This window comes from Danaus plexippus, chromosome 6, assembly GCF_018135715.1.
Source record: "Danaus plexippus chromosome 6, MEX_DaPlex, whole genome shotgun sequence".
NCBI classification, from domain to species: domain Eukaryota; kingdom Metazoa; phylum Arthropoda; class Insecta; order Lepidoptera; family Nymphalidae; genus Danaus; species Danaus plexippus.
In genome coordinates, this window is record NC_083540.1 from 7,138,832 (window position 1) to 7,166,474 (window position 27,643).

The 27,643-nt window shown below is 33.1% G+C and overlaps 1 protein-coding gene across 3 annotated transcripts in view; it reads left to right on the forward strand.

Annotated features, from left to right (window-relative positions):
- The first annotated feature begins 340 nt into the window (after positions 1-340).
- LOC116778952 (voltage-dependent calcium channel subunit alpha-2/delta-3) overlaps positions 341-27,643 on the forward strand; it is a 41,464-nt gene continuing 14,161 nt past the window's right edge. For all 3 annotated transcript variants that reach the window (XR_009753972.1, XR_009753973.1, XM_032673061.2), the window contains exons 1-5: positions 341-1,114; positions 7,002-7,083; positions 15,469-15,579; positions 25,101-25,326; positions 27,417-27,548. Coding sequence is in view for 1 of the 3 variants with exons in the window: in XM_032673061.2 (XP_032528952.2) it covers positions 1,020-1,114; positions 7,002-7,083; positions 15,469-15,579; positions 25,101-25,326; positions 27,417-27,548 (646 nt within the window). In the remaining 2 variants the exon portion in view is untranslated. The remainder of the gene's footprint in view (positions 1,115-7,001; positions 7,084-15,468; positions 15,580-25,100; positions 25,327-27,416; positions 27,549-27,643) is intronic.

A 27,643-nucleotide genomic window follows, 5' to 3' on the forward strand; every position in this document is an offset into this window, starting at 1 on the left:
TACTTAATATAATAAACTGTTTGCAAATATTAAAACTAGTGTACGAACACCTTCAGATGGAGATTTGCTGACCCAGAAGAGATAATATTTGGACTCAATACTGCGTGAGAAACCCTTGGAATATTCTCTCCTATATCTTTCAAATATTTTACGTAACTGACTCTACATTTATACTTGAGGGTATCGTACCATCGTATTATTGGGTAATAGAAAAATGTGTACACTCAGATTCCATTTATGAAAAACGTTACATTTATATATAAGCTAAATAAATTTTATTTATTTCGATGTATCCTTATCTTTCCGACTGGGTTCAAATACGTATAGGGCAATATTTGATAAGGTATAAAATAAATAAAGCGGACTGATTTCGTAATGGGATGCTTATCTATTATTGCACCAATAAATTAAAGCAATCTGCGCCGCGTATGGTGATCCCCGGTCCGAATTATAATAGGGTTAGACGAAGTTTTGGCGCCAACAGCGACCGCGGCATTCCTTAGGAAGCGGGAGCGCGGGAATCAATAAAGGATTTCCTGGCGGCTTGCCCACGCATGTGCGTCACGCCCGCAACCCTGAACCACGAGCATCGCATCCCTAACAGCCTTCACACCAGTCACCCGATTACTACATCCGACCGGATCGAATCATTCATCGATCCATGATCTCTATTCTACATACAGGTCACACGAGTGTCCCTCTCGATGGCAGACCAGTAACAGGGTCTTCGGCCACTGACCACGCAGGGTCCCATGCATGATCAAATAAATCTCAATAATAAGTCTGCGTTATTGGGCGTATGATTCGCGCGCAGCGTCACTGCGGCTGTGCGGGGCGGAGGGCGAGGCGCGGGGCTGGGCGGCGCGGCACTAGTCTTCCGCTAGACACTCTGTTGCCTCAGGGCTCCTCCGTCGAACGCTCACCGATGACTCAGTCCCGACATCGGTGTGAAGTGCGATCGTTGTAGTGTTGTATGTAGACAGTCAGTGGTTGTGTTTCCTTGACATGTGGGGTGTGCGATGGCTCTAGGAACCATGACCAGGCGTCCGCTCCTGTTACTTGCCCTCCTCGCCGCCGCGCTCGCCAACCAGCTCGAGGATATTCCACACAATGAGTTCGTAGAGCCTTTTGTTCTTCATAATAAAATAATATAATATAATATTTGTGAATTTATTCTGGTCACTACTATATTGATACATAGTATTTTAATATTACTAAAATATATCTATTATGACTCAAGAAAACATTTTTCCATTAGAAACCATGTATGTACTATAAGATCATGCATGATATTTAAAGCGAGTCAGCATTTTATATCATTTTTTAATATCAAATAAGAATGCATTTTAATAAAATTAAGCCATAAATTATATATTAAATTCATAATTACATATTTTTTTATGATAAAAAGAATTAATGTTTTAATATCAATAAACGAGGGTTACAGTATAGAATGGCTACATAAAAAAATGTATTTGATCGTGGGCTATAGTTGAATGTTTTCCGGCTATGTAGCGTGGAACATGTGCCGTTGCTTTAGGATACTATCATTTAGGCCGGCGTTCTGCCAAACATCCCTGCGGAGCAGACGTTATAAACAATATGAACACCTTTGAACATTTTACGATCGTTCCGAAACCTCACGGCACCTCTTAAATATGTGTAACTTAAATGTAGATGCAAGACTCAATGAAGCGTATTAAATGAATGTCTATGGGACCAGATGAAAGGAAGAATATATCCTGAGTTTTGAGTTAATTATCAACCGACTGCAGTTTATACTGATATAAGCATATCATAAAAAAAATTAAGAAAATGTTCATACATGTATATTTTTATACATATTTAATTTAAAGGAATTTATTATACAATTTACATAATCTGCACACTAAAGTTTTTTTATTAAACAGGAATATGTATGATATAAAATAAACATGCTTCATGTTGATAGTTACGAAACGTGATGTGTTAACTTTACGATCATTCGTATAAATTTTTCATTTAATTAAGTACTTTTATACATTTTTTTTTACTATCAAAAAAATTGCAAGTATAACTTGATAGTGGATGTTAGGGATGAAGACAAGTGTCAGAATGACATATTTTTTTAAAGAGGAGATAAATGCACTAGCAAAGATTGTCTGAGCCAATTAATTCCTCAATTCTTAAGTATCGTTTTATATTCTAAAAACGGATTCGGGTTACAAATACAACACAAATTGTATCGAACCTGTGTTACAAAAGCGAAATCCCGCGCACACGGAATTTCAACAGACAGCCTAAATTACCAATACTCTCAACAATAACACCCGAACAAGAATTGAGTATATTCTATTATATTAAGAATGAAATATCTGAGTCAAATAATGACAACAGTTCTAGTAATTTTGTTCTTTATTTATGACCTTCATCTGTTAAAACGTGCACAGTATATTCTGCCGATGTCTCGTAGAATTGAGTCACGAATAGGGATGGTAACAATTCTAATATATAATTGTCATTCGTTCATTTCTTTTAAGCTATGGCTTCATTCGCACTGGAATTGTGGAACATTCGTTCATTGTACACAGCGGTATGTCATCAGATGTCAAGATTTTTCGTCTCCAGCTGGATTATAATTTCAGTTACTTAATCGGTGTAGGCCTAAAATAAACACGCGACGCACATACTGACATACTGAAATAAATTTCCTATTTTCCATGTTGGTTCATGTTACTATAATGTTTAATACTAGCTGCCTCCTCCTGCACTTAATTTAATATTTATATACAATCGGTGTTACATAGTAGATACTTAATTACAAAATGTAATACTTTAAATAAGGAAAAAATATCTTCATTTCAGTTAAGAAGTCTAGAAGACATATTGCTAGACAGTAGTAAGAGTTGGAGAAAGAAAGATAAATCCCTTAGTAACTTTATATTTTTTTATTAACACTGATATGTGTTCAATATAGAAAAATAGTCTTCTTAATAATTCTTTACATCGTATAATAAGATTCATTGTTAGGTCTCAGCATGCCACTTATCACGACATTTTGCCTACAAGCATTAGTATTGATAGAAAAAGTATTGAAATTAAGAATAACTTAAAATAAGCCTTAAGTACGTGTTGTTAGGAGACATGGTCAAATAATATATTTAAAAATACATATAAGTATAAAAAAAATGATATTCTAATGATTTTTAAACAGTGTAAAACTATTAAAAAACACTTTTATAATTTACGAGAACAAATTCAGCTTTTACATATGTACCTATCGAATTTTTTTTATAATAACAAATCAATATTATATATAAAATTTACAAAGAGAGCTTGTTAGTATTACATTAATAAATTATTCTAACCTTTGGCCTTAGCTTCTATCAAATATCAGCTCCATAGTAATGTTTATTTGACACCCACTCTCCGTTTAGGAATTATTGAAAACTCGACGACGTACACACCATTACATAATAATTATATTTTTTTCATACTATTTCATTAAAACTGAAATCGTTTGGTTTTGTATAAGACGTTACTTTTTAAAATTGGGTCACCAAGGTTTTCGATTACACAGCTCGTAGCATTGTAGCTCGTATATCTACGGTTGTAGCAGATCGTAGCGGCGTAGCTCGCAGGCGTTTCCATTTCATTAGTTCCAATAAACGCACCGCTATTTATTCCACTATAGTAATTCGTGTATTTCAATTTCGTTATAATTGATTACTTAAAATACAACAAGAATAAGAATTTATTAAGAGAATAAATGTTGAATGCGAACAATGATCGGCTTTAGAAATATAAAAAAAAAGTTTTTTTTTTTCAATTTTATATTGCTATTACGAATCTAGTATTTGGTCGAATTTAACTCTGGGGAATTTCCACGGAGAATTATTGTTAACATCCGACTCGGAAGTTAGGGAGGCGAAAAAAAAATTACACCCAAAACGCCATTTACGCGTACCCTTACAACAAATGAAGCCTGATTCGTCTCCTCACGTGTTCAGACTGGGAAACGTTACTTAATTATATCAAACACAACATTATTCACTCCAACTAATGCTTGTTTAGTACAAATTATAAATAATTTCCGTATGAACCATTTTATAATCGGTTGTCTATCGCATGTCGCTGTTGTTTATTAATCTGACGACGTAATACTCTATTTATTTTTCAATAACCCAGCAAATAGCTGAGTGTCATGTAAATTTATGATAAAATTAGTTTAGCGTCGCCGTCGACCAGACGGATGGTATTTTAAAATTCAATATCTGCAGCACATCCAATACGGAATGTAAGTTGAAATATTTTCATTTACAAATAATTCCGACACAAATACCACACGCTAAACATTACTGACACGAAGTTTATTTTAATTGTATTTAAAATTTCATACATATATATTGTAACGTGTGCGAAAAAGAAATTTTCGTTTCATTTCTAACATTATTAATCAATTACCAATTACTGTTCCTTAAAATCCCATTTGGGGTTGCCATAAATAAAAAACGCAACTGTTGCATGCCCATTAGTCCGTTTATTAAATTGCTGTTAAAATGTTATTAAAATCTCCACACATCTCTTTTTCCATCTCGATGCAGTGTAGCTGAAAAAAACGCTTAAATTTTGCTCCCACCTAAAGAAAACATACGCATACAAATAGAGCCATGAGGACCGTCAATTAAAATCTTTTTATCGCAGTCCAACGAACAAACAGACAAATTAAACTAGTTATGATCTGTTTCCACAACGTAAATATTTGCGGAGCGGCACGAGGGGCACATGTCAAAGGCGAGTCGGGTATTGATCTAGAGGGGGGAGGGTTACGGGGTTTGTAGAGGGGAGGGGAGGAGGGGTGCTCCCGGAGCCGGCGTACTACGGAGGCTGGCTTACGTAAGGGCGCGTCTAACACCCCGTCTGCTACGACTCTGATTAATAAAACACTATAGACTGCATCCAGATATCATGACATTTAATGAACTAAGTTTAACCGAGACCTGTCACCTCACTCTTTGCATATCTCGATAGTTTTAATTAAAACGCGAGATGATATTGCGTACCACTTATGTAATAGTTTTGATCGGAATTCAGATTGGATTAATATTTTATACACATACTTGATTAAAATATTATATAATGTATGATAAAGTGGATCGTTTCAAAGTTTTATATATTTATCTTACAAATAATACGGTCGGTGCTAAATCAGGTATCTTAAACCTCGTTCCCATCTCACAATACTCTAATCCGTTTTTGTTTTTAAAGCGATCCAGATCGAGCTCTAGCGCGCCCTTATCTTTTTTGCAGTGGCCTTTTAAAAGTTTTACACTTCAGAAGGAGATCTTTCAAGTTGTATTACGCCATAATTATAATAAAACGACTTGAAAATTTTCAAAAATAAATAAATAAGGACACTATAAATATTTTAAAATAAAGTTACGTTAATCAATCCAACATAAATTAAGCTCGAAAACGGTTAACGAAATTGTAAAACGAAAGGTCCCGTTGATATTAAAAAGTATTAAACATTTCAAATAAAAGCAAAGGGAAATAACAGATATGACTGTCGTAACAGCCTTTCTTAAGTTTCATTTGAAGAGATCGTATTTCAGAGCCCCGCTTGGGAACACCTGGCTTCGTCCGAGAGGGAGATGGGTTGCTTTTTAAATCATTTTAAATTCTCAACTCCTGTCGTTGACGGCCTAACTTGTAGGAACAATGGCCGCGAACATCCCCCGATTGCTAATGAGTACTCTGTCGCCAAAATCCAATAGGAATAATAAATAGACGGGAAATATATTGGAAGGAGCATTAATATTAATAAGATGGCTATTATATTTAATTTTTTAGGAAATTATACAGCGTTCAGAAATTGTTACGAAAATTCAAATAATTTATATATTAGAAATGTTACTTCTTTCCTACTTACTTTCTTACGAGACTTAGTAATATGTCGTATAGATCTACAAGGCGTTATGTACTATCACACTATATCCTCAGTTATATGAAATGTACTAAATTCTATTTTACTCATATTGAATGGATATTATATCTCCATATCAAAGGCGTTGAGATCTTGAATACAAACGAAATAAAATCTTCGTTACATGAATATTAAATTGCATTTTCGCTTCAATTCATGAATAGAAAAAATGGCTTTTTTACAAACTTTTTAAAGTGTATTAGAATCCATGATATGTTATTATATTTATCGTATTTTATAATTTTTTTAATAATAGTTTGTATTGAATAAAACTTCTTTAAGATAATAAATGGGCGAACGCTAAAATATTCTTCAAGGGATCATTAACAGGATGAAATAAAAAAAAAACGTCGCGAAATTGAGCTCGAAATAAACAATAAAATCTTCAATTGCACCACTCGCGACGTACTCCAAGGCTTACCCGTTAATTAAATAGGCCCCACAATGACGTATCTCGTACGAGGAAGCTACTCGTCGTACCTGATCCAGGGGTGATCAGCGGAGCGGAAAAAATGATGAAACAGCACTCTGGCCCATTTATATCAAGTGTCAAAATTACCACAATTTGTATGTCGCGGTTGGATTCATCATAGAATATAATAAAAATTATAAAATGAGACATTTATATACACGGGACTTGAACCTACGACTACGGGAGCGGCGTGATCATACGTGATATGTTTTTGTAATGGTTATTAATTTATTTTTTAGATAATTTTTCTTAATATGATCAAATCAGGATCGACAATGCTAAAAGTATAAATGGGGAGTAATTCCGTCTATCTGTAACCGTTTCAAGACCGAACTGGTGAAAGGATTTTAATTAAAATTTGTACGAAGGTAGAACGGAACTCGCCTAGAGCCAATGGCTATTTTTTGGTCGAGCGGGCAATGAGTGAAACAGTAACTTAGGCATTTCATGGAATCTACGCAGCACAACTATTAATAAACAAAACATTAATTATTAGAAACGACTGTTTAGTTAGAAATAAAACTTTCAAATGAATGCGTAACACATAAAACATTTTTGTTGCAGAGTCAAGAATTGGGCGCTAAAATTCGGCGTCGACCTTTGGGAGTTCGGGCGGCACTTCACAAAAATGAATCAGATACAAAACGTGAGTAAACGCATCATTACAGCATCCGTTGTTAGTGTTGGAGATGTGAAGCGAGGGGTATCAGTGGGGCGATCGGTTGGACGCGCCGGCACAAAAACGCAACGAGAGACTTCTCACCCCCGGTCTCCCCCCGCCCTCACTGCCGCCCCGCGACCCAGTTACACGAACCGGGATAGGGGGTCCGGAGGCTGGATACACTCCCAGTACGGAGCGTATCTCCTATACAATACGATAATTAACGGTGGCCTTCGATTGTAGTTACTCTCGACACTTGCTCCGTGGACGCTCAACTTTTATTTCACCTCAATTATGACTTTTATACCTAATAATTTGATGGATTTATCTCTGAGGGTTTAAGAATTTTTCGCCTTTCTGTATTGTTTAAATCAATGGAGGATAATATTGAAGGCAGTAGGATAGCAACGATAATTTTATTTAATACGAAGTTTCAAGTTCGTGTAAGGCATTCGATCGACCAGTGTATGAAAGTTAGACATGAAGTGATTTGGTAATGGCAGTAGTCATACGACTGTAGTTCTCTTTGTAATGGTGGTTGTGTTTTTTTAGCACGACTTACATAGTTCGTATAAAAAAGATTAATGTCTTCACTATAACAGAAAAGACATATATTATTGTATTAATTTGCATGTTTTATTTTTCAAACAACTTCTTTGTTTTGTGTTGCGTAAGAACTATAACATATTCCTTAATGAATTAAATATCTTCTATTGGATATAAATATTTCACTACAATGTAAGTTGATGTGATGAAGCAATCAAAATTCTAGGAAAGATCGCGCTCCTAAAAGTAATATAATCTTTCCAAAGAGAACTTTGCCATTGGAACTTATTCAATATAAGCGGCGTGTATCGTCAAACTACGATATCACTTAAATCAGTTTTACTCATACCTCCATTAAGTCTTACTTCATTATCTCAATACGAACATTTTTATTCCAATAAAAGAATAGATTGTTAGAGATTTAACCCTATATTCAGCAGTTATTTATTTCAGTAATAACTAAATAAATGTACCTAATATTAAATTCTTCATAATATACTATATAATGATATATAGTGAGCCGAGAGTGTGCGGTTTGTAAATAATTAAACATTGAATAGAATCTATTGAAATGTTTTGTCCATCCGTCGGATGTAACTCGGTCCAGCGTCCAAGTTTAACCTAATTCTACATTTTATGAAAGCCTATACGGCTTTAGGTCACTATCTCGGTAAAGTGGAACGTGTTTGACAAGACAAGGTAAAGTGCTATTTGATGACGACACGGAAATAAAACAACTACATCTATGGAACTTTAAAGTCACGTTTTTTTATTAGCTCATGTTTTAGTATTGAAAAATATTTACGATTCCAAAATAATTTATCTTAATTTTTTCAAAACTTAAACTGAAACTCGAGTATTTATTTCAAATAAAAAAAAAACTATTATTATTTTATATTATATTTTTATTCAGATAAATAATAGTACGTTATTTAAACCGGTTCACCTTACAGACGGCACGGGTCTTTAAGGACATTTGAATTTTGAAATATAGGAAAATAAATCCTGAACCGGACTTGAACAAAAATGTTCAATATTAATATCTAGTGATAAGAGAACATTTGAACAGATTGAAAAATCCAAGACGCTTTGTTCACTCCTTTGCGCTTCACAAACTTTAATTTCATTTTCACAATTTATGTGTATTCATGAATGGTTCTGGACTCGCATTATTAAGGAAATGCTTCGAGAAGCGTTGCTTTTACCGGACAAAAGGGGTTTTTTTAATAAACAATATAACTATGTTTTAAATTTGTAACCTTCAAAAGAAATAACTACAACTAACTTTAATGGATAATAAAGTAACAGACACGCTTACTACAAGTAACTCTTTACATACAAGTAGCACCGATAAGCAAATGCTGTCGATCTCGTAAACGGCCATATTTATCTCCTGATCGTCATGATGATTGACTTACTTTGAAGTACCACGTCACTGAATTTGTGACAGAATAATTTTGTGAAGTTTTCAACAATAAAAATACACAAAACCTTATTACTACAATACATTTACATGACTGAATAAGTTGTTGTTATTGAAGTACTATGTCGTTATTGAAGTACATTAAAATCCTATTGTGATAGAATATTTAAACTTCAATTGAACAATTTAAACGAACTGGTTTCAATGAATTAAAGATAAAAAATAAAAAAAAAAAATGTTTAAAATTGTTTCTCGTAGAGTTTTTGATTTTTGTAGGATTGTTACACGAAACAGTGGAACTTACTTCGTTATTTAAAAAAAGAATAGCTTCTAACTTTGTAACTACATATTCAAGGTGTAGAACTAGCACCCAAAAACTAATACTACCTAAATATAATACATGAACTAAAAAAAAACTTGAAAACACATTATACCCAACGTCATTAATCAACTACCAAAGTCGCCAACGGAAGTAATAACAAGTAAAAATATTAACTTTATTGTTAAAAGAAATATACTAACCTTCAAATTTATAAATATAATTAAACTAGTGTACATTTCAAAAAAAAAATTACACAAATAAATATTCTGAATTAAAAAAATTTATATATACTGTAGATAACATCGTTATAACCTTTTTTTTTTAAACTCCTTTAATTTTTTTTTATATTTGTATTAAAAATGTTACTTTGTTGTCAATGCTTGCCACTGTTTGATGAATTTTTTTTTGAATTTGTCTTCTTAAATTCCGACATGTTTTCTTAAGATCAAATGCGACCCAATGTCGATGAAATCTTTTGTATTCGATAAAAATTTATATGCATTTATGACGGCAGCATAGTTTTTAACATATACATTTATGGTAATAAATAAATATAAAGTGCTCCAAATTAAAAAATAACACACACCCAAAAATGTACCGCTGAAATTACAAATTAATGTTCACGTAAGCTTTGAATATACGGTTGCGGTGGAAAGTTCACTGAATGCTTCTCTTAGATCAAAGGTAAAGGAATGAATGACCGCCCCCGTCCACTTCACGAAACCGAAAATAATTTTGTCTAATTCGTACAATTTTACTCCACAACTCATTCAATTTTATTTTAAAACACGATGTATATTTTTAAACACATACTACTGTTTGTATATTTTATCGCATGTCAGATCGGTAGCTATGCCGTTTACGTTATATAGCGTAATGTAGATATGAATTTGTGGTCAAATAGAAACCGCAGACTGCAATATCGCTTAGACGGGCATGCCTTAATTAAATAGATACGTAATATCGAGATATTTTATATCGATATCGACATGTAACGGGGAGGCCTACTCTATTGTTTGGTGTATTTTTTGTCATGAAATTGAGTTCTCTTGTGAGTACGCAGAAAAGCGAAGTGGAAAGTCCTGTCCGATAGCAAGAAGCGGTCCAACGGTCTATGTATCGTGACTAAGCGTATTCACATTTTATTTGTTACTTTTCCAACACAAGCGTCTGAATACATTTTATCGAACGAATGACCACAGCAATTGAAAATACTCTTAGGTTTCTTTTTAGATTTCCGTTTAATACTTTCTGAAATTCGTTATTATTTATGTATATCATAAATCATTAAAGATATATATTAAAGTCAAGCTCTTACACAATTTAATATCTAAGCTAGGCTTTAGCAAAAACTGCTGTATAACTGTGGATACGTAAGTTTGTAACATTGCGGTATTTCCAATGTCTCACAATAGGTAGGGGTCGAAACGGGTTATGCAATGATATTATATAATGTTCTAGAGCGTAGCGTTCCGTACACAAGACAACATTCAGTATTTATAGCCGTGAAGCGGTCTATACTAAGTGTAGCATCAAAATGTTTTATTATAATGGATAATACAGCGTAAACATCAACAATGAGCCACAGCAGACATTTATTTGCGTGCCTTAATATTGTAAAACTATTTACGATTAAAACTTTTTGGTTTCAATCTTTTTGGATTTTTATAATATCGAAAATTATCGACGTCATTCTGAATGCTGCTTCATTTTTTTTTCTTAAAGAACTTATCGTAACAAAGATTTGAATTTTCGGATGTCCATAGATACGATATAGGAAAACTTTTATATGAAAACAAGGTGATATTTGGAGATCGGTTCGGAGGTCGGGTCGAGGGCAGCATCCAATCAGTGGTCCGTAAGGATGGAGTACGGAGCAGATTAAATTAACTGGCTTAATTGGATTTTGATTCCTTGTCGACGGACGTGTCCCCGAGGGTCGCTCTAATGCAATGCTTACTTTATTAAATATATAAATTATCAACACCAGCCTTGATTAAAATATTGCCAGTATTTTAAGACGACGTTTATAATTATTTAATACGTAACCTGTTTGAGTGCCCTGGCTGTATTTTTTAATACTAAAGCTTTATACCTTCTAGGTTTGAATTTAAATTAAACAGCCACGGATTTAATACAGTTAATTAAGATTTAAAATAAAGTATCCCTGCAAATACAAAATTTTATATATAAAATGTATCTGTAGACTCACAGTTCCTTTATATTATTACCTACAACTTTATCTATGCAAATATTAAAGCTATTTGGCTTGTAAGTAAATCAAATTTGAAACATTTATTCACCTTTAAAAGTAAAGACATCCAAAATAAAAGATTTAACAAAATTTAACGTGTTCCAAATATTTTATTAAAAGTTTAAGTTGGGATTTTGTTTTATCCACATAATATATATAATTTAAAAACTATCCTCGACATAAATAAACTATATTGAACTGTGAAAGCTGAATGTTGAAACGTGAACGTATACAAGTTATAATTTACTTGACCCATCCACTGAAACAGTGACGTTGAAGCATCTCATTAGAATATGAAGTGTTTTGGCGCAGTGATATATTAAGAGTTCGTCTCAACATCAACATGGGTTGCATTCAAATATTTGGTCATATTTTATGTCGGATTACGGCTTGCATAAGCATTAGTTAAAAGCAACATAGAATTATGTTTGCGGTAACTCTCATGGATTATGTATTAATGTTAAGAGGATAATTCTTTGACTCAAAACTTACTTACTTTTTAAATTTATCTTAATACAAAAAGGTTATAGTAAGTGAGACTTAGTGCTATAGACTTTATTCAGTGATTCTTTGTTTTGTGGGACCTTCTGTCATTTGTTATTTGCTGCAAAGTGACACATGTTTAGTCTAGTCTAGGTTTCTGTCGTTATATTTCATAAGAAGGTACTCTCGTTTCTCATTTAGCATCCTATTTTAATAATACAATGTTCGGAGATTTTTAAATGAAAAATTATTGAATCCTCGCATGTTGCGTGACTATGCCTACTTTGAATAACCATACAAATCTCTTGCGATGTCTTCATCGTTCTATCTTCGGGTCTCCCACCTGTCCTGACCCGTTTCAAAATTAAAAATGATATTATAAACAAGTGAATCCTTTTTATATTTATTGTCTCCTAAATTTTAATTAGTGTTGTAAGTCTTAAGGCTTAAAGTCCTGCAGCGGCTTCCACCGAGGCCTGCTTTAGTAATATTTTATTATGAAGAATGTAATAAAATTTTATGTGACTTTAAATATTGTACTTATCTAGATATTCTTAGTGCCTATCCAAGAATATTTTAAGGAAGATGCATATTTTAGAAGAATTTTTAACGGGCAAATAGAATAAAACCGTCGCTCAAACTTCCATTCTCTTCGTATTTGAACGAATACAAACCAAATAAAGCAATACTTTTATTTTGCGAAGGAAACTTTATAAACATGAAATGGGATCTATATTAGAAATCTCTCTCTATATTTTTAAGCCGCGAATCAAAAGTAGGGATGTTATGAGTTTTATGTAGATGGCTGTGGGTGTTTGTCTGTCTGTTTCATCGTAGCTCTAAACAGGATCGATTATTTTGCATGCGGCGTTTTTTAACTTGAAAGCTAGTTTCTTTTTAATTGTTCTTTGCTATATTTGGTTAAAGTATATTGATATTTGGTTATATAAGTGCAAAATAATCAGGTCTTTTCCATAGGATGTAAAATACCTTCAGCTTGCGAGTTTAATCTTTAAATGACAACGCACTCGTTGGGTTTTCTTTTATTTTATTTTTTTAATTTAGAATTGAATGCTGACTTAATATAACGTGAATAAATTTAACGAATATTTAACAATGTTATTTACTTTTAGACGGTTTTATTAATGAATATAAATTTAAATAAATAGCGTCATAATTAAATACGCTCGAAATATCACTTCCCAGTCCCTATTTCACGCTCTTGAAGGTATACTAAAAATGGACTTAATCTGGTGAACGACGACTTTTTGCAGTAAAAAGGTTTATAGCCATTACATAAAGCCTATATGGCATGTCCGTGTCCCGATCTCATTAATATTATCTCAACATACTTAAATCTAAGTCAACGTCGTATATCAGCTGGAACAAGTTAATTCACATTTGTTAAAAACTTTATAATAATTTATTTATATATATAACTTTATTTTAGTACCTTTGCGGTCAAGTCATAAAAATTCTTTTTCCAAAATAAGCCAAAATTTTGAGTAAATTAAATGCAGTCAGTGTGTTTAAGTTTCGTTTGCAAAAATATCAGTTTTGTTTGTTAAAAAAAAAAACACTTTAAAAATGTGTCGATTTTATCAACGTGTCAGTTTGTTTCTATATTCGCTTGACACATAATCGGAATCGTTTAGAATTTTTGTCCCTTGCATAGTTTTTTAAACAATCATCACTTAATATTTATCAACCGCAAAATAAATAGAAATAAAAAATATCAAACTATTGTAAATCCCAGTTATATAATCACTCGCTCATTAAAGTTGATAGTATAACAAAAGCGACATCGGGCACAATCAAAAATTCAATAACAACGCTTGCTCGGTGGCGCGTGCCGAATACCAATAATTTGGCAACTACCATCCGCAAATGCCGGATGTGTTCGTTCCATTTTTAAATGTGACAGGTCCCGCCACGTCGGTCCCAATAACTCAGAGCGTTAGGTAGAGGGAGTGCGACGCGATTGTTGTCATTTTAGCAAATAATACGAGCTTTACACGCCTCCCGATGTTTATCTGCCCTCATGAAGGCATTAAATTATGTGTCTGCCCTACTCTGATACTGGTTGCTGTTGTGTTTGGTAAATTATTGCTGGAACCGATGTTGTTATAAAGTGTAATGTATAATTCAAACTATAATTACAGATACGTTAGTTCCACTCGACCCTCACACTTTCAGACATCAGAATATTGACATTTATTATAATGGTATACATGGAAAGCATTTAAAATATCATTTCCTCTATTCCTATTGATTCTTTCATGTAGTTTTTAATCCGTTTGAAATATGTTATACATTATTATCAAACCAAAATAAATACAAAAAGGTTTAAACTTATAATAGGACCATAGACCATAAACTATAAGTCTATCTTAAGAATATCTAAAATAACTTATTCTTAATCCTTCATCATAAATCATTAACAAAACATTTATCTCTCAAATTTTGTTTGACCCAAAACAGAATAAAGATTGAATTGTTGAACATCTTTTTGGACCGTTTGAAAAACAATTCCCAAATCGATACGAATTTGATGGATATGCCCGGATAGAGTAACCAGTGTATGATGGAATGTCGCCTATCTTAAATTTATTACCTACTGAAGATATTTCACTCCTTCTTCAGATCTTATTTTTCTTTTTATGATGATCTTTTAGAATCTCAGCACGTTATCTAATACGAAAACGATATCCATATGGATCGATATTGTAGCCAGTAGCAAATCGTGTTTTAAAACAGCGATCAGGATCACTATACTTAGTCTAAGTTGGCATCGTCTCGCTGCATACGGAGTTTTAACAGTTTTTAAATCATAAATTTTTGCTCATTATAGTAATAAGTATAAAAGACTTGGGCCTGTCAAGGACTAACATTAGTTCATTCTTGGAACGTTCGTCGAAGGCAGTCCTAGCAGGTTCGTCTCAAATTTAGTTAGGTCGAGAGGAGCTTGGACGGTGGAGGTGAGCGTTTAACGCTTGTTAGATAACGTAAACCTACACCTGGGTCGCAAGTCCCAGGCACTGTTGAAGCTCCTCTCCCAGCAACGCGATGGACCCGGCACCCGCACGGTGGATCCATGGAATGCTGAGAGGATTCGTCTGTTAAGTTACATTATTGAGTGAGAAACGGAAATCGCTTCCTATGTAGTGTACATACAGACTCGGAACATGAATACCGTTGTACCTTTTAAAACCTGTAAAGTTAGTAACACACATACAAAATTAAAATATTCAAATAATAATTATTGTTCACATGATACGTCATATAAGTGAAGTCTTTATTAGCAGAAAAAATAATTTATTTCTTTACTTTGGTTCTGTGCAGAAATACCACGAATACAATGTGGAAGTCGTGAGAAAAGATGGCCTGCTATTGGTGAGAGAGCTGGCTGTTGAAGTTAAGAACCACATGGACTTTAAGATGAATGCTGTTATGGTGAGTAGGAAATATTTTTTATATTTTAATCTTCGATAATAAAATAGAAGGACTTATCAGATTTTTAAGTATGATAGCTAGTTTGAAAAAAAAAACATCTGGGTGCTAAAAATACTTTTTATTTTTTTTAAACATCTAAAAATATCACCTAGAATTTGACGTCTTTTTGGTAGTAACGCTAATTAACGTCTCTTTGCCATTACTAGCTTGTAATAGGATTATTTTCTTTTCCTCATGCGAAGCCTTATAAATACGAATCTAATAAGGTAATTAAATCTCCAGGTGTTATATTAAAGCGACCGGTATACATGATGCCCTTTAACTGTATCAGTTAATAACAATAACAATGAAAAAAATATAATGAAAAAAGTCAAGTAAATTTTTAATGACATTCTGGTTCTTAGATAGAGATCGGTTTTAAGGGGATTGTATTTAATAAAACAAATCATTTTACTTGAAAGAAATGCTTAAGTTTTGCAGAATTGTTATCTCTACAATGAGACGATTCTTTTTGTTTTGCTCGTACTTTTATTATAGATGAAGATGATACAAAATAAAAACACTTCTCCGATAAGAAGATGAATGTAGATAAGCTTTTACAAATTAAAAGTATTTTATTGAAGTAGTATGCGCGATGGACGACTTTTTTTTAAATAATCGTATTCAATGTTTAAATATTGGGAACCATCATGGCATTTTAACATTAAATATATTTAAACAAACCGATCCATACAACGATAAACATGCTTTTTGTTTAACTTATAGTAATATGAGTGTGTGATTAATTTAGCAATAAATCGTACGCGCTATACCTTTATTTGGTGACATTTTCAACATACAGGTGCAATTAATATAAATTATTTTATCAAAATTTATTCCTTTCCTTTTCAACACAATACAATTTATTGCTACAGATAAATAGAAAAATATTTTTAGACAATCACCATAAAAAAGATCACGTAGCAAAGATGAATTTAATCTTAGTCACAGTAATTTAACGCGTTCATCAACATGGCCATTACGAATTAAATAATAATACATACAACGATAGATTTAATTCAGTTTTATAGAACAAGAAAATGAAACTTGCTCGAAACAAAGCTTTAAAACAAGGAACGTAGATTTAAATTTTTTTAAATAACAACTGCTTTATAGCTCATTTGTTTTACAGAATCCCTGAGATAAACATAAAACATTTACTCGTATAATCTCTATATTAACGTATATTCTAGAACCTTAATAAAAACAGAGCCGGTGCTGAGAAAAGCAATGTGAAAATCCGAAAAGACACCTGCATTACCATATTCCACAACGGCCATTGCTCTTTTCTATGTTATTGGAATTCTTCTGAATCTCAAACAAATGCTGCTACAGTTATCTGTTTCAACTTTCAAATTGATGCAAAACTCCGTTTTTTTAAGTTCCCAATAAACGTGGAACCAAACAAATCTTTCAAACCTCTTTTCTTTATATTTATAGTCTGTATTTTTTATTACAATGAAAGGGACACAGGCGATACGAATGTTTAAATTAGTTTATAAAATACGTCATACTAAGTAATTTGTTATTAAGTATATTTATTCGTACTAGTCCATCTATGCTTTGTGTGATTAATGAAAAAGTTTTTTAATTCAATCACCTCCCGTGCCGTCTGAACTCCACCAAATCAAAAGTTTTTCGTCATTCATATCTAAGTAATGAACGGCCACATTCAATTAAGGATCCCCAGAAATGTTCCATGATACGGAACTCCATCAGTGTTCGATTTCACTCTTTGAATATTACATAACATCTTCTTGGGCGGCCGTAATTTATATCAAGCCTCGCGAATTTCTTTAGCTAATGTAGAATATTTATTTGATATAATAATTATACTTAAATTGTTAAAATTACACGTATCTTATAGATTATTGAGATACAAAGTCTTCATGATACATAAAGTGATAAAATAAACTGTTTAGGACTACGTGTCTCACTAGTTTCTGCATATAATCAATATGAAAATTTTTGTTTATGTACACACTTTCACAGATAAAATATCCACTTTTATTCGTGTACATACAAGAGTTACTTTTCACTTTTATTTGTTTGGAGCACCGTTGTTGATTTCATACCTGCACATTTTATATTTCGTGGTCGGATACTATGTGCAGGCTGCAAAAACTATATCGACAAATAAAAAAATAATTTACCTCATTATACCTTTCGCGAAATTTGTATTTAACTTTTAAATACATCAAGCTAATTTATATATGACGAAACCATATCAAAGGCTCTCCTTTACGTGTTAAAGCGTTGCTCGAATACCTTAGTTTAAGTGTGCAAACGTGAACAAAATTCAGGTGATATTACGAAGCCGCTCTGCCTGGCGGCGCAGCGATTGAGTAATAAATCATAATATTATAACAGCTAGCTATAACGTAAACAGGACGCCATGATACCACCCCCTAACCTCGCTCGTCTCCCGCTATCCAAACAATGCTTCATTTAACGACACGAAAAATGTCGAGCAACGTTAACAAATTAAAACCGATACTATTCATAACATATTTTCGAACGTATCTGTTAAAATCAATCATATGTTCTTCACATTTAAATGCAACATTATCATGTTTAAAGTGAACAAAATTGAACTTCATTTTCCCCTAAACCAGGTAAAAGCTTTACGCCCACAAAATTTCCACTTTACCTTTAAAGTATAATTTTCTAAATTGCTATCAGATACATACATACATACAATACTATCTTTACTATTTGGAACTGTATTTGAAAGCCCCATTAAGTGGCAAATAGTCTAAATATAAATAGAAACGGTTTTAGTTCATTTGGTCTAAACGATTTTAATTGAGTGACACAAACATTCCCTAAAAGTGACACATTAGTTAAATTCAGCTATCCGATGTAGGAGCATTGATTCACACAACACAAAACAGTCGACCTAGTTCCTATCGCTAATGGCTAGGTAATTACCGACAACCAACAAAACGCACTGTAACAGAAGCATTGCGTGATACTATCAATAATTTTATTTTATTTTTATATAAATACAAAGTTAATTGAGCCAACTAAAAAGTACACACATATATTTAGTAACTAAGAGGATTAGCTTTTTAGGCTTTCATAACCGTTAATGATTGCCACGAGGTGAATGCTCCAACCATATCACTGAGTTATACTTCAACATAACCCGACTTAAATCGCCATCGGCCGAATGTCATTATAGTGAGTCTAACCACTCCAGTTTAAAAGCTTGTTGTTTTTTTTTTATTTTGACTGTTGTAACCTGTTTGGAGGTGAAAATGAATTCGTAGGTGATGAACACAGTTTCAATTAATGACAATTGAAAGGAAACACACAGACAGACCAACTGTTCAAATTCTTTGCCATTTTTATTTGGATGGAGGAAGACTGGCTCGATATGTCATAACCAGTGTGGGCACCAATAATTTTTTTGGACATCTCTTCATGGGTTTCAACGTTGTGAGTTACATTCCGAGTTTCCTTGTCATCTTTTGAAACTGAACGGACTCCTCTGGGTGATGAAATAACAGGCTTGTATTTGGTGGTGTTAAATTGAACGAGATTTTGAAAAGAAATTTAGAGATTTAACCACAGTCTTTCCTTCTATATCTGTCAGATGCTAGCAGGCCCCTGAGCTGAATTGAAGCCTCTCCACAGCTGCGCATCCAAAAACACTCGTTATATAGCATTGCATTGAAAATGTGCAACAAAAATAGAGTTGTAGAGAACAGATCTCTGAAGTACCTCTGTGTTCTCAGAGGCTTAAATTAGCAGCCTTTAGCAACTACTAGTAGTACAAATTCGCATCAGAAATAAACATTTTAAAGATTAAACAAACACTTCATACATTTTCGACATTGATGATATCTAAGCAAGACATCCATTGAAAAATCTTGACGTATTATATCGTTGTGTCAGTTAGTGTAGGGTGCAATGTTTATTTCAAATGATTAACAGTATTTCTAATGCCTACAATATAAAAAAGTTGCCTTGTGCACTTGCTCAGTAAATAAACTATAACTGTCTTAAATTTCACGTACATCCGATAGCGCAATTCTCGTCAAAAGGGACACAAAGTTTTACTTCACGTATTTTATTAATAAAATATTATGATTATACATGAAACTTATCTTTGTTATTTAATGGTTTTTAAGTAAAAACGCGCCAAACGAGGAAAAATGTGTAGCTTTTTACAAAATATATAACATGTTGCAAGTCCCTGATCAAATTTTTGTTTCTAAAACATAATGCACGTCCATCTGTCAGGTCAGCAGATTATCAATCTACCCTCGCTTTTTTGTCACTTCTACAAAAACTTCATGTTTATTACCAGGCCTGTAACTAAAATATGTTTTTGTTAATAACTTAACCTTCTTGGTCGGAATAAAGCAATAGACACTTTTCCTCAATTATGAATAAGCGAGTCACATCGTCACTTAATCTTACTCAGGGAAACTATTAGGGTAATTAACACCTAATTTACATAGAGCCTAAAGTTGGATTAAAATGACAAAAAAAAAATGCGAGCCAAATGGGAAATAATTTAATTATATTTGAACTGATATTAAGAATATATTCAATTTCCGTTTCACAAATAATTGTTAAATTGATCAAACCTCCTTATAACCCGGGATTTGGGGTTCACGCCGTTTAAACCTAATTAGGTCACAGATAAGTTTATTTGTAATTTTTAGGGAAAAGCCTCTATCCAAATAATCAAAATATATTTCATGATTTTTTTTAAAACCTTCTTAAAATTTTCCATTAAAATATTTTTGTTATATTATTTCTTAAACTTAGTAAACGAATAAAGGTAAATAAACTTTTTAAATCTATCAACACTCCTAATGTATTTCTTATGGACTTCGCTTTGACCATTAAAAAATTAATAAGTAAAATAAAATGATCTTAAATGAAATGTTTAAAAATAGTTGCGAAATCAACGTGACAAAAATTTACTCGTAAATGTGTATTCTCAGATAGTGTTTTGGTATCCTTAAACCTACATGTTGGCATGTTCATCCGCATTCCTGATGCATGCCTGGGTACAGGATGAAGAATGCGGGTGTTAGGGGAAGGGGCGCGGTGGAGGGTGAGGTCCCTGCAAGTAGATCGCTGCATTTCCCGACCCTAATGTTGCCATCAGCAAATTGCGAACAACAGCTGCGGGTGACAAGAAATCCCTGACATAAATCCAGACATCGGTTCGCGTCGGACGCGACACTCGCTACATTAATGTGGTTCAAACTTTTAAATCGAATAGTTTGTTTCATTTTCCATTATAGGTTTTCTGTCCTTTAATGCCATTTTATCGGATGCCAATCTTGGATCTGCGGCGCTGTAAGCGTTAACACCTTTATAGACAAACCGAATTGAACATCTATTATCAACAGAAACTCTTTACTATATAAAACACTCCAGATATCGACATTTGTACGGAAGTATTTAAATTAAAGTATATATTTTTTTATGAATTCAGATGATAAATGTCATTTATAACTGTGACAGTCGTTAACAGCTGTTCTGGAAACAATATTCGCATCGAATAATAAATAGTTGGCTAGTTTCATACAAATATCGATAACCATTGATCCATAGCAATAATAACGGGGAGATTTCTAATTTAAAGCGTAGTACTAGCTCCAAGGGGTTATTAAATAGCTTCGCGAGTGCACCGTGACTCGTGACCCATATCTGCAGTCGACTTATACGAGTGGACTCTATTGATTCGTCTTGAGACGATGCGCCGTCTCGCTCGAGCCTGCAGCCGGCTACTTACTCAATATTCTGAACTGCAGTATTACTGACACGCTGTGTTACGTTTTATGTAATTATCCTTAACAATTGGTCGGTTAATATAACGAATTGAGTATTGAAATTGAAATTTAATACATTAAATAAATTGAATACATGTTGAAGGTGATAACGTAGTTAACGCGAGCAAATGAATCGATAACCTGAAGTTATTAAATGTTGTGGGTGTTATTGGTTACGAGGGAAGCCTTAGGTGTAGTGTCGTAGTGTGGGCGATGACGCGACTACGGATAGAATGAAGGGGTCAACAACCTGACACAAACCTCCGCCAATGATGACCGCCCTTCAAGGTGTCTGAGTCGTACACTTTCATTTGCATATGTTAATTGTACCGTCTTAATAGGATTAAAACAGTAACTAGTACAGAAAACTCTGTGGAAGGACCAATCTAAAACACTGTTGTTTAAAGTCGGAGGTGAAAGATGAAAAAAAAATATTTTTAATTAGGTATATTAAATATAAAAATTGAATTGCTAAGCTGATAAATAATAAAAGCAATAATAATTAAAATATAACGTCGGATGGATGCGTTCCTATATGATGATCTCAGAACGGATTACGAGTGTACCCATTTGCAAGCAGCGCTGTAGCACCAACTGCTCGCTGCAATGGATCCAACTGCAAACATTGCACTAATCTTAAGTATAATGGTTGTATTCCGTAGTTGTATTTAGAATTATGCACAGTTCATGCATTTTCATGCTTTTTTATTACCTAATTATTTCATAGGCAAATAAAATGATCTTGTATCTTTCATCTAACTGATCTTTATCCTCGATTGGATTATCGTTCTTATTGAGCTCGAATTGTAAATTGTTCTGTCTCTAAAACTTTTTCGATTGCCTCACAAAACTTTTCATACAATTATTTATAGAATAAACCATATCTTAACCTAATATCTATTCTGTCATGATAAAATAAAGAAACCTCAATTACAAATGACAATATCATAAATATAATTAAGAAAAATTATAGATCTTAAACATTTTCGAGTCAATGCTGGCAATGCAGACATAGCTGGCACAATTCCTAATATGATACCTATTACGACCTGCGGACGACAGTATTGCGGTTATGTTCTCGAACACACATATGTGTTAGCCGGAAATGCTTTAAAGCGATAGATCTGTATGTTTTCGACTACGATTCAATGAACACGCAACACTATCAGAGATATGTCATCTTAATTTTGGGTAATGATTGTTTATAGTTCTTAAAACATATGATTAATCTCTATTATATATTCGATTTTTATATAAAATATTTCATTTACAAGTCATAGAGTTCTTTACTAGCTGTTCTAACGTTGTAAGTGTCACGTCTTAAATATAGTATGTTATAACATGTGACATAGAATGACAAATAATCTTTCGAGTTGTGGTCTATAGCCAACACGAAATCTTATCACAGGAAGTCAGATCCCTGGAGACTCTTTAATCATCTTACGAGTAGATAACATCTAAGCAAAACTCTTCCTATTCAGTTATTTCTAAATTCTTTATGCTTTAATATTAACTATATACATTATAGCTGAAAAGCATTAAAATTTTATAAGCAATTCCTTTAGATGTACTACAATTTATTAAGTTCTACAAATAACAGACACTTCCCATGTTTGTTGACAAATTAAATTATAAATATGCCTCTTCGACATCCTCATATACAACTTTGCTTCTACTCATATTAATCATATTCTAAGTTAATTGTGATTATACCTTGATTGTAATATTTTAAATGTAATATGATAATGTAAATGTTTTAAGCATAACTCAATTGCGTTGTAGATAATTGGATCTGGCGTTTGGCAAGTTTTAGGTATACATGACATACACAATATTCACTATTCCTGTGTTATTAGGAAGAAGAATAAAATAATGAAAAGAAGAAACGTTACGTGCTTGTTTTTATCCAGCCGTTCCCTTTTTTTGTTAAGGGGTGCGATCACCAATGACGATACTTCAAGAAGATTGGCCGAGAGCGAATTGATTGAATGAGCAAAAATTTAATATAGACTTAAGGAGAAATAAACGTTAATTTTTGGTTTTTTGTTTACGACTTTATATTATAGTTTTTTTTTTATATTACAAGAATGTGTTTCAAATTTATGCATAAATGAAGAACGAATTGGGGGTATCATAATAAGTTGCGAACAAGATTCGAGCCAAAGCGCCTAGAACTTACCACAATAAAGTTGAAAAATCGGGAGACTGCTGCGGGCGTCGCCAAGAAAAAACGACGTCGACAACTCGCACTTAATGAAACTGTAGCTTAAACAATATAAAGGAAATCCGCATTTACACAGCACTGAGTATTGTTTCATGGACACCGAGACTTCCAGGGTCCATTTGAATAGCTGCATCAAGTACAGAGGTGCTGGAACCTTTTATTTTTAATGAATATCCAAACACCTATACTGTTTGACTTCTATATAATATAAGATATAATAAAGATTGATTCTCTGGATTAATATAACCAACTATTGATATCAAGACACTCACATTGGCATTATATTAATAGAGATATATATGGTTTTTGTTAAAGATTTTAATCGCCCAATTATTATGAAAGTCCTCTGATAGACTTATATTATACACGGGAAAGCTTATACGAGGATTGATGGATGTGTTGCTATTACTTTTCAAACAAAAATTTTGTTTACTTGGGAATAACACTCGGACCTAAATTGTTAGATTATGGGTTCGTTTCATCAGGCCATAAGGGTCAACGGGCGAAGTTGCGGGAATTAGCTAGTGTTTTATATAACTAGCAAGTGTGTGTCTACAAACATTGTAAGGGGATGCAAGTTTTAATTACTTCTCTCCTCTCGAACTTATTCCTCCGCCGAGACCGTTTCGTCTTACTAAAGTCTCATTTATAAACAGTTTTTAGAACCTCTTAGCAAACTCGCTAAACGTTTTAGTGATGTACAAAAATTGAAATGTATAATTTATGTTAAGAACATTATTTTAATAGATAATTTGCATATTATCTACAAAAAAAATCCTCAAAATCTTTGAAAAATTAAAGAAAATATGTAGAATGCCGTTAATTAGAGAGCAGAGTTCGCCCGATCGAACTACGCCTTTGTTTGTATTCATCGGAATTGTGGAAATTAAAAAAAGAAACGGAGGAATAAAGCCCTTCCGTCTTTTATCTTGAGAGAAAAGTAGCTTTGTATTCGAAATGAATTCGCTAACCGGTTTATATTTTAGCAGTTGTGCAAACTTGTTATATTCTCAGAAAAGTCTATTATTGCATTTTTCATATAAATGCCGTTTATTTAAATTTATTTCTCTTTAAAACAGTAACGGTGCTTTATTTAAGTTTTCTCGAAGTATTCAAAGTGAAAATTACATAGTTTTTTTGCCATCTACGCTCTGGAATCGAGTAATAAGAATTTCAAAGAGAATGAAGAAAATAACTCCAAGTAAAACCGCTTTGTGCGTTGCTCATGAAGTATATTAATTTCTGTGACATCATTTTGATTCGGATCATATTTCATATTTACAATTTATAAATATGCTACTGAAATTATTTTAATAAAAAATAATTAATTAAAAAATAAAATCATAGTAAAATTTCGTTGCACCTTTTAAGAGTATTTAGACAAAGATAAAAATTTCTTAAAAGATAACATACTAATCGTATTGGTCATATACGATTTATTAATGAATAATATATGACAGCGCATCATGGATTCCGCGGAAGCTGCGGCGCTATCTGCGGGCAGCACGTCCGATGGCTCTCCAGGCTCTTACTACGACGCTCGATGGCTGAACGTTCATGCTGATGATGGAACCCTCGCTGCACGAGCGAGAAGACTATTACTCTCACCCAGCAGACACTTCGATCATATTGCTGTGAACACTAGCTACAGCGCGGTCCTGATGCCGCCTTATATAAACACGGAAGGTTGGTAACCATTTTGTATCAGCTGAACAAAGTGTTGAATGTTTAATATATTTCCTTTATCAGCTTGCAATTCTTGAACCGAGACCAAACTGAAATACAGTGGTGTCTTAAGTGTGGTACATGACAAAAGTTAATTCGACCATAAAAAGCTTTAAGGAGAAGAAATTGGCACTCTTGAAATCGTCTCGAAAAAGTATTTTTTCAAGTTTCACCCATCTTCCATTTTCTTCTCTATCATCTAGAGTTGTCCGAAATTAACTAACGTGAGTACTAGTGCCCTTACGTATAAGAAGTGAACGTTCAATGTAGGTTTTGTTGTCTTTAATTAAGACACTAGCACTAAGAGTGCTGGAGCCTAACTCAAATATGAAACTGGAAGAACATAGAAATAAATCGATTTTAAATAAAACTAATATATTATCGGATTAGGTACTACGCATATTTTATTATTATCTCGTCAGCCCGCGATCACCACATTTGCAAAGTAACCGAAACGTCGGGAGTATGTAGTTTTTCAAGATAATAAAATACGCGTAGTAATCCGAAAAATATTAGTTTCATTTAAATGAATACTCGCGAAAATCTTAGATCTCAAAAATCGAGTTTGTAGAGAATTCATAGTCTGTCAACACGGTTTAGGTATGAAAGATTTGAATGCAGAGGATTTTTAGGGACGGAGCAATGCTGGCCTGATTAAGAAACAGTTCCATACCATCCAACTTTTGAATGACATCAGAGTTTTGGGTGAACATGGATGAATTACGAATATTATTTTATTTTCCTATACTGAGAGTTTGAATAAGGATACAAGAAATAAATATTAAGTATTTTGAGTAAATTCAGACATATTTGCTTTTATAAATCAATAGGCGCTTTATTATTATCTTGTTAAAGTCATTATACAATTTTTCCAACACTCCAATTAGTTGCCATTTGCCTATTGTAACACTGACGCACCAACACGTTATCCTGTGATATTTACAACATAGAATATAAATACGTAATATATCGATTCCATGGTGAAAAAAATGTAAATGTGAAAGCAATTTCGTCTTTATACGTCGACAATGATATTTAATATCACCAGTTGCTTGTACTACCGTGACAAAGTGACACTGGGCTGCCTTAAATAATGACGCGTTATATAATTTTGACATGCGAGAATAGGGGAGTTATGGGTGACATGATTTATTTGCAAAATAGACTTATACCCGGCTTTATATAATGGTTACTCATCATACTACAAATTTCAACTGAACATGTATAAGTTATTTAGGTATAGGTTCAGGTTCGCCATTAGAAACCACAGGATATATCACTGATAGACGTTATATTGTTTATATTTATTATTTAAATATCTATAAGCACTTCATAACAAATAAATTTAAACAATAATTAAGTCTCTTTCTATGATATCTATCTAAGATTTCACAAACGAATCAAATGCTTGTATCAAACATAATATCATCATTCGTAAAAAAAATACTATTAGCCGGTCAAAAAGCAATCTTATTTTCAAAATATAGAATTACCCGGGTAATATTCGACATAAAGAACAGGTTTTACGAGTAAACTTAATAATAATAATATATCTAGTAGGGTCAGTGTTGCAGGTAGGGGTTCATTAGGCGTGTAATTATCAAAGCATATGAAAGCTGACAGCAGAAGCTTCCATATAAATACAACATGATAACAGGCACTCTGCGCTGCGGCTTTAAGCTATAACAAGCCAGCTCTACTCGTACATCAAAGCTTTTAGCCGACTGAACTCAATTAACCCACATTGAATTTGAGCTGGTACCGAGCAAAGTTTTCTCTACCAGAATCAATGAGCAAACTCAATTCAGTTAATTCGGTGAATAGTGCGCTCCCGGGTTCCTAAATGAGTATTAACTTGAAAATCCGATTAATAAAATCTTTATATTTGGACGAAATAAGATTTGATTTCGAAATTTTTGTCCAATATTATTTTACCAAGGTCTCTTACACTTAGAATTACTTACGTTGTCGTAGTGTTTAGAGACGGTAACTACTCAGTCTAAGAGACGGTAACTACTCAATTGGTATACCAAAAGATATTTTTGTTGCAGACCCCGAAGTTCAAAACCAAATAGCTTGGTCGGAACATTTAGACCCGCTCTTTGTTAACAACTACGAAATCGATCCTACACTATCATGGCAGTATTACGCATCCTCCAACGGCTTTATGAGGCGTTACCCAGGTAATTAATATTCTCTTAAAAATATTCGAAATTCTTATCATCGTATAACTAACACTGAGTTATATTGATTATTTGAAGAAGACTTAGTTTTGAAT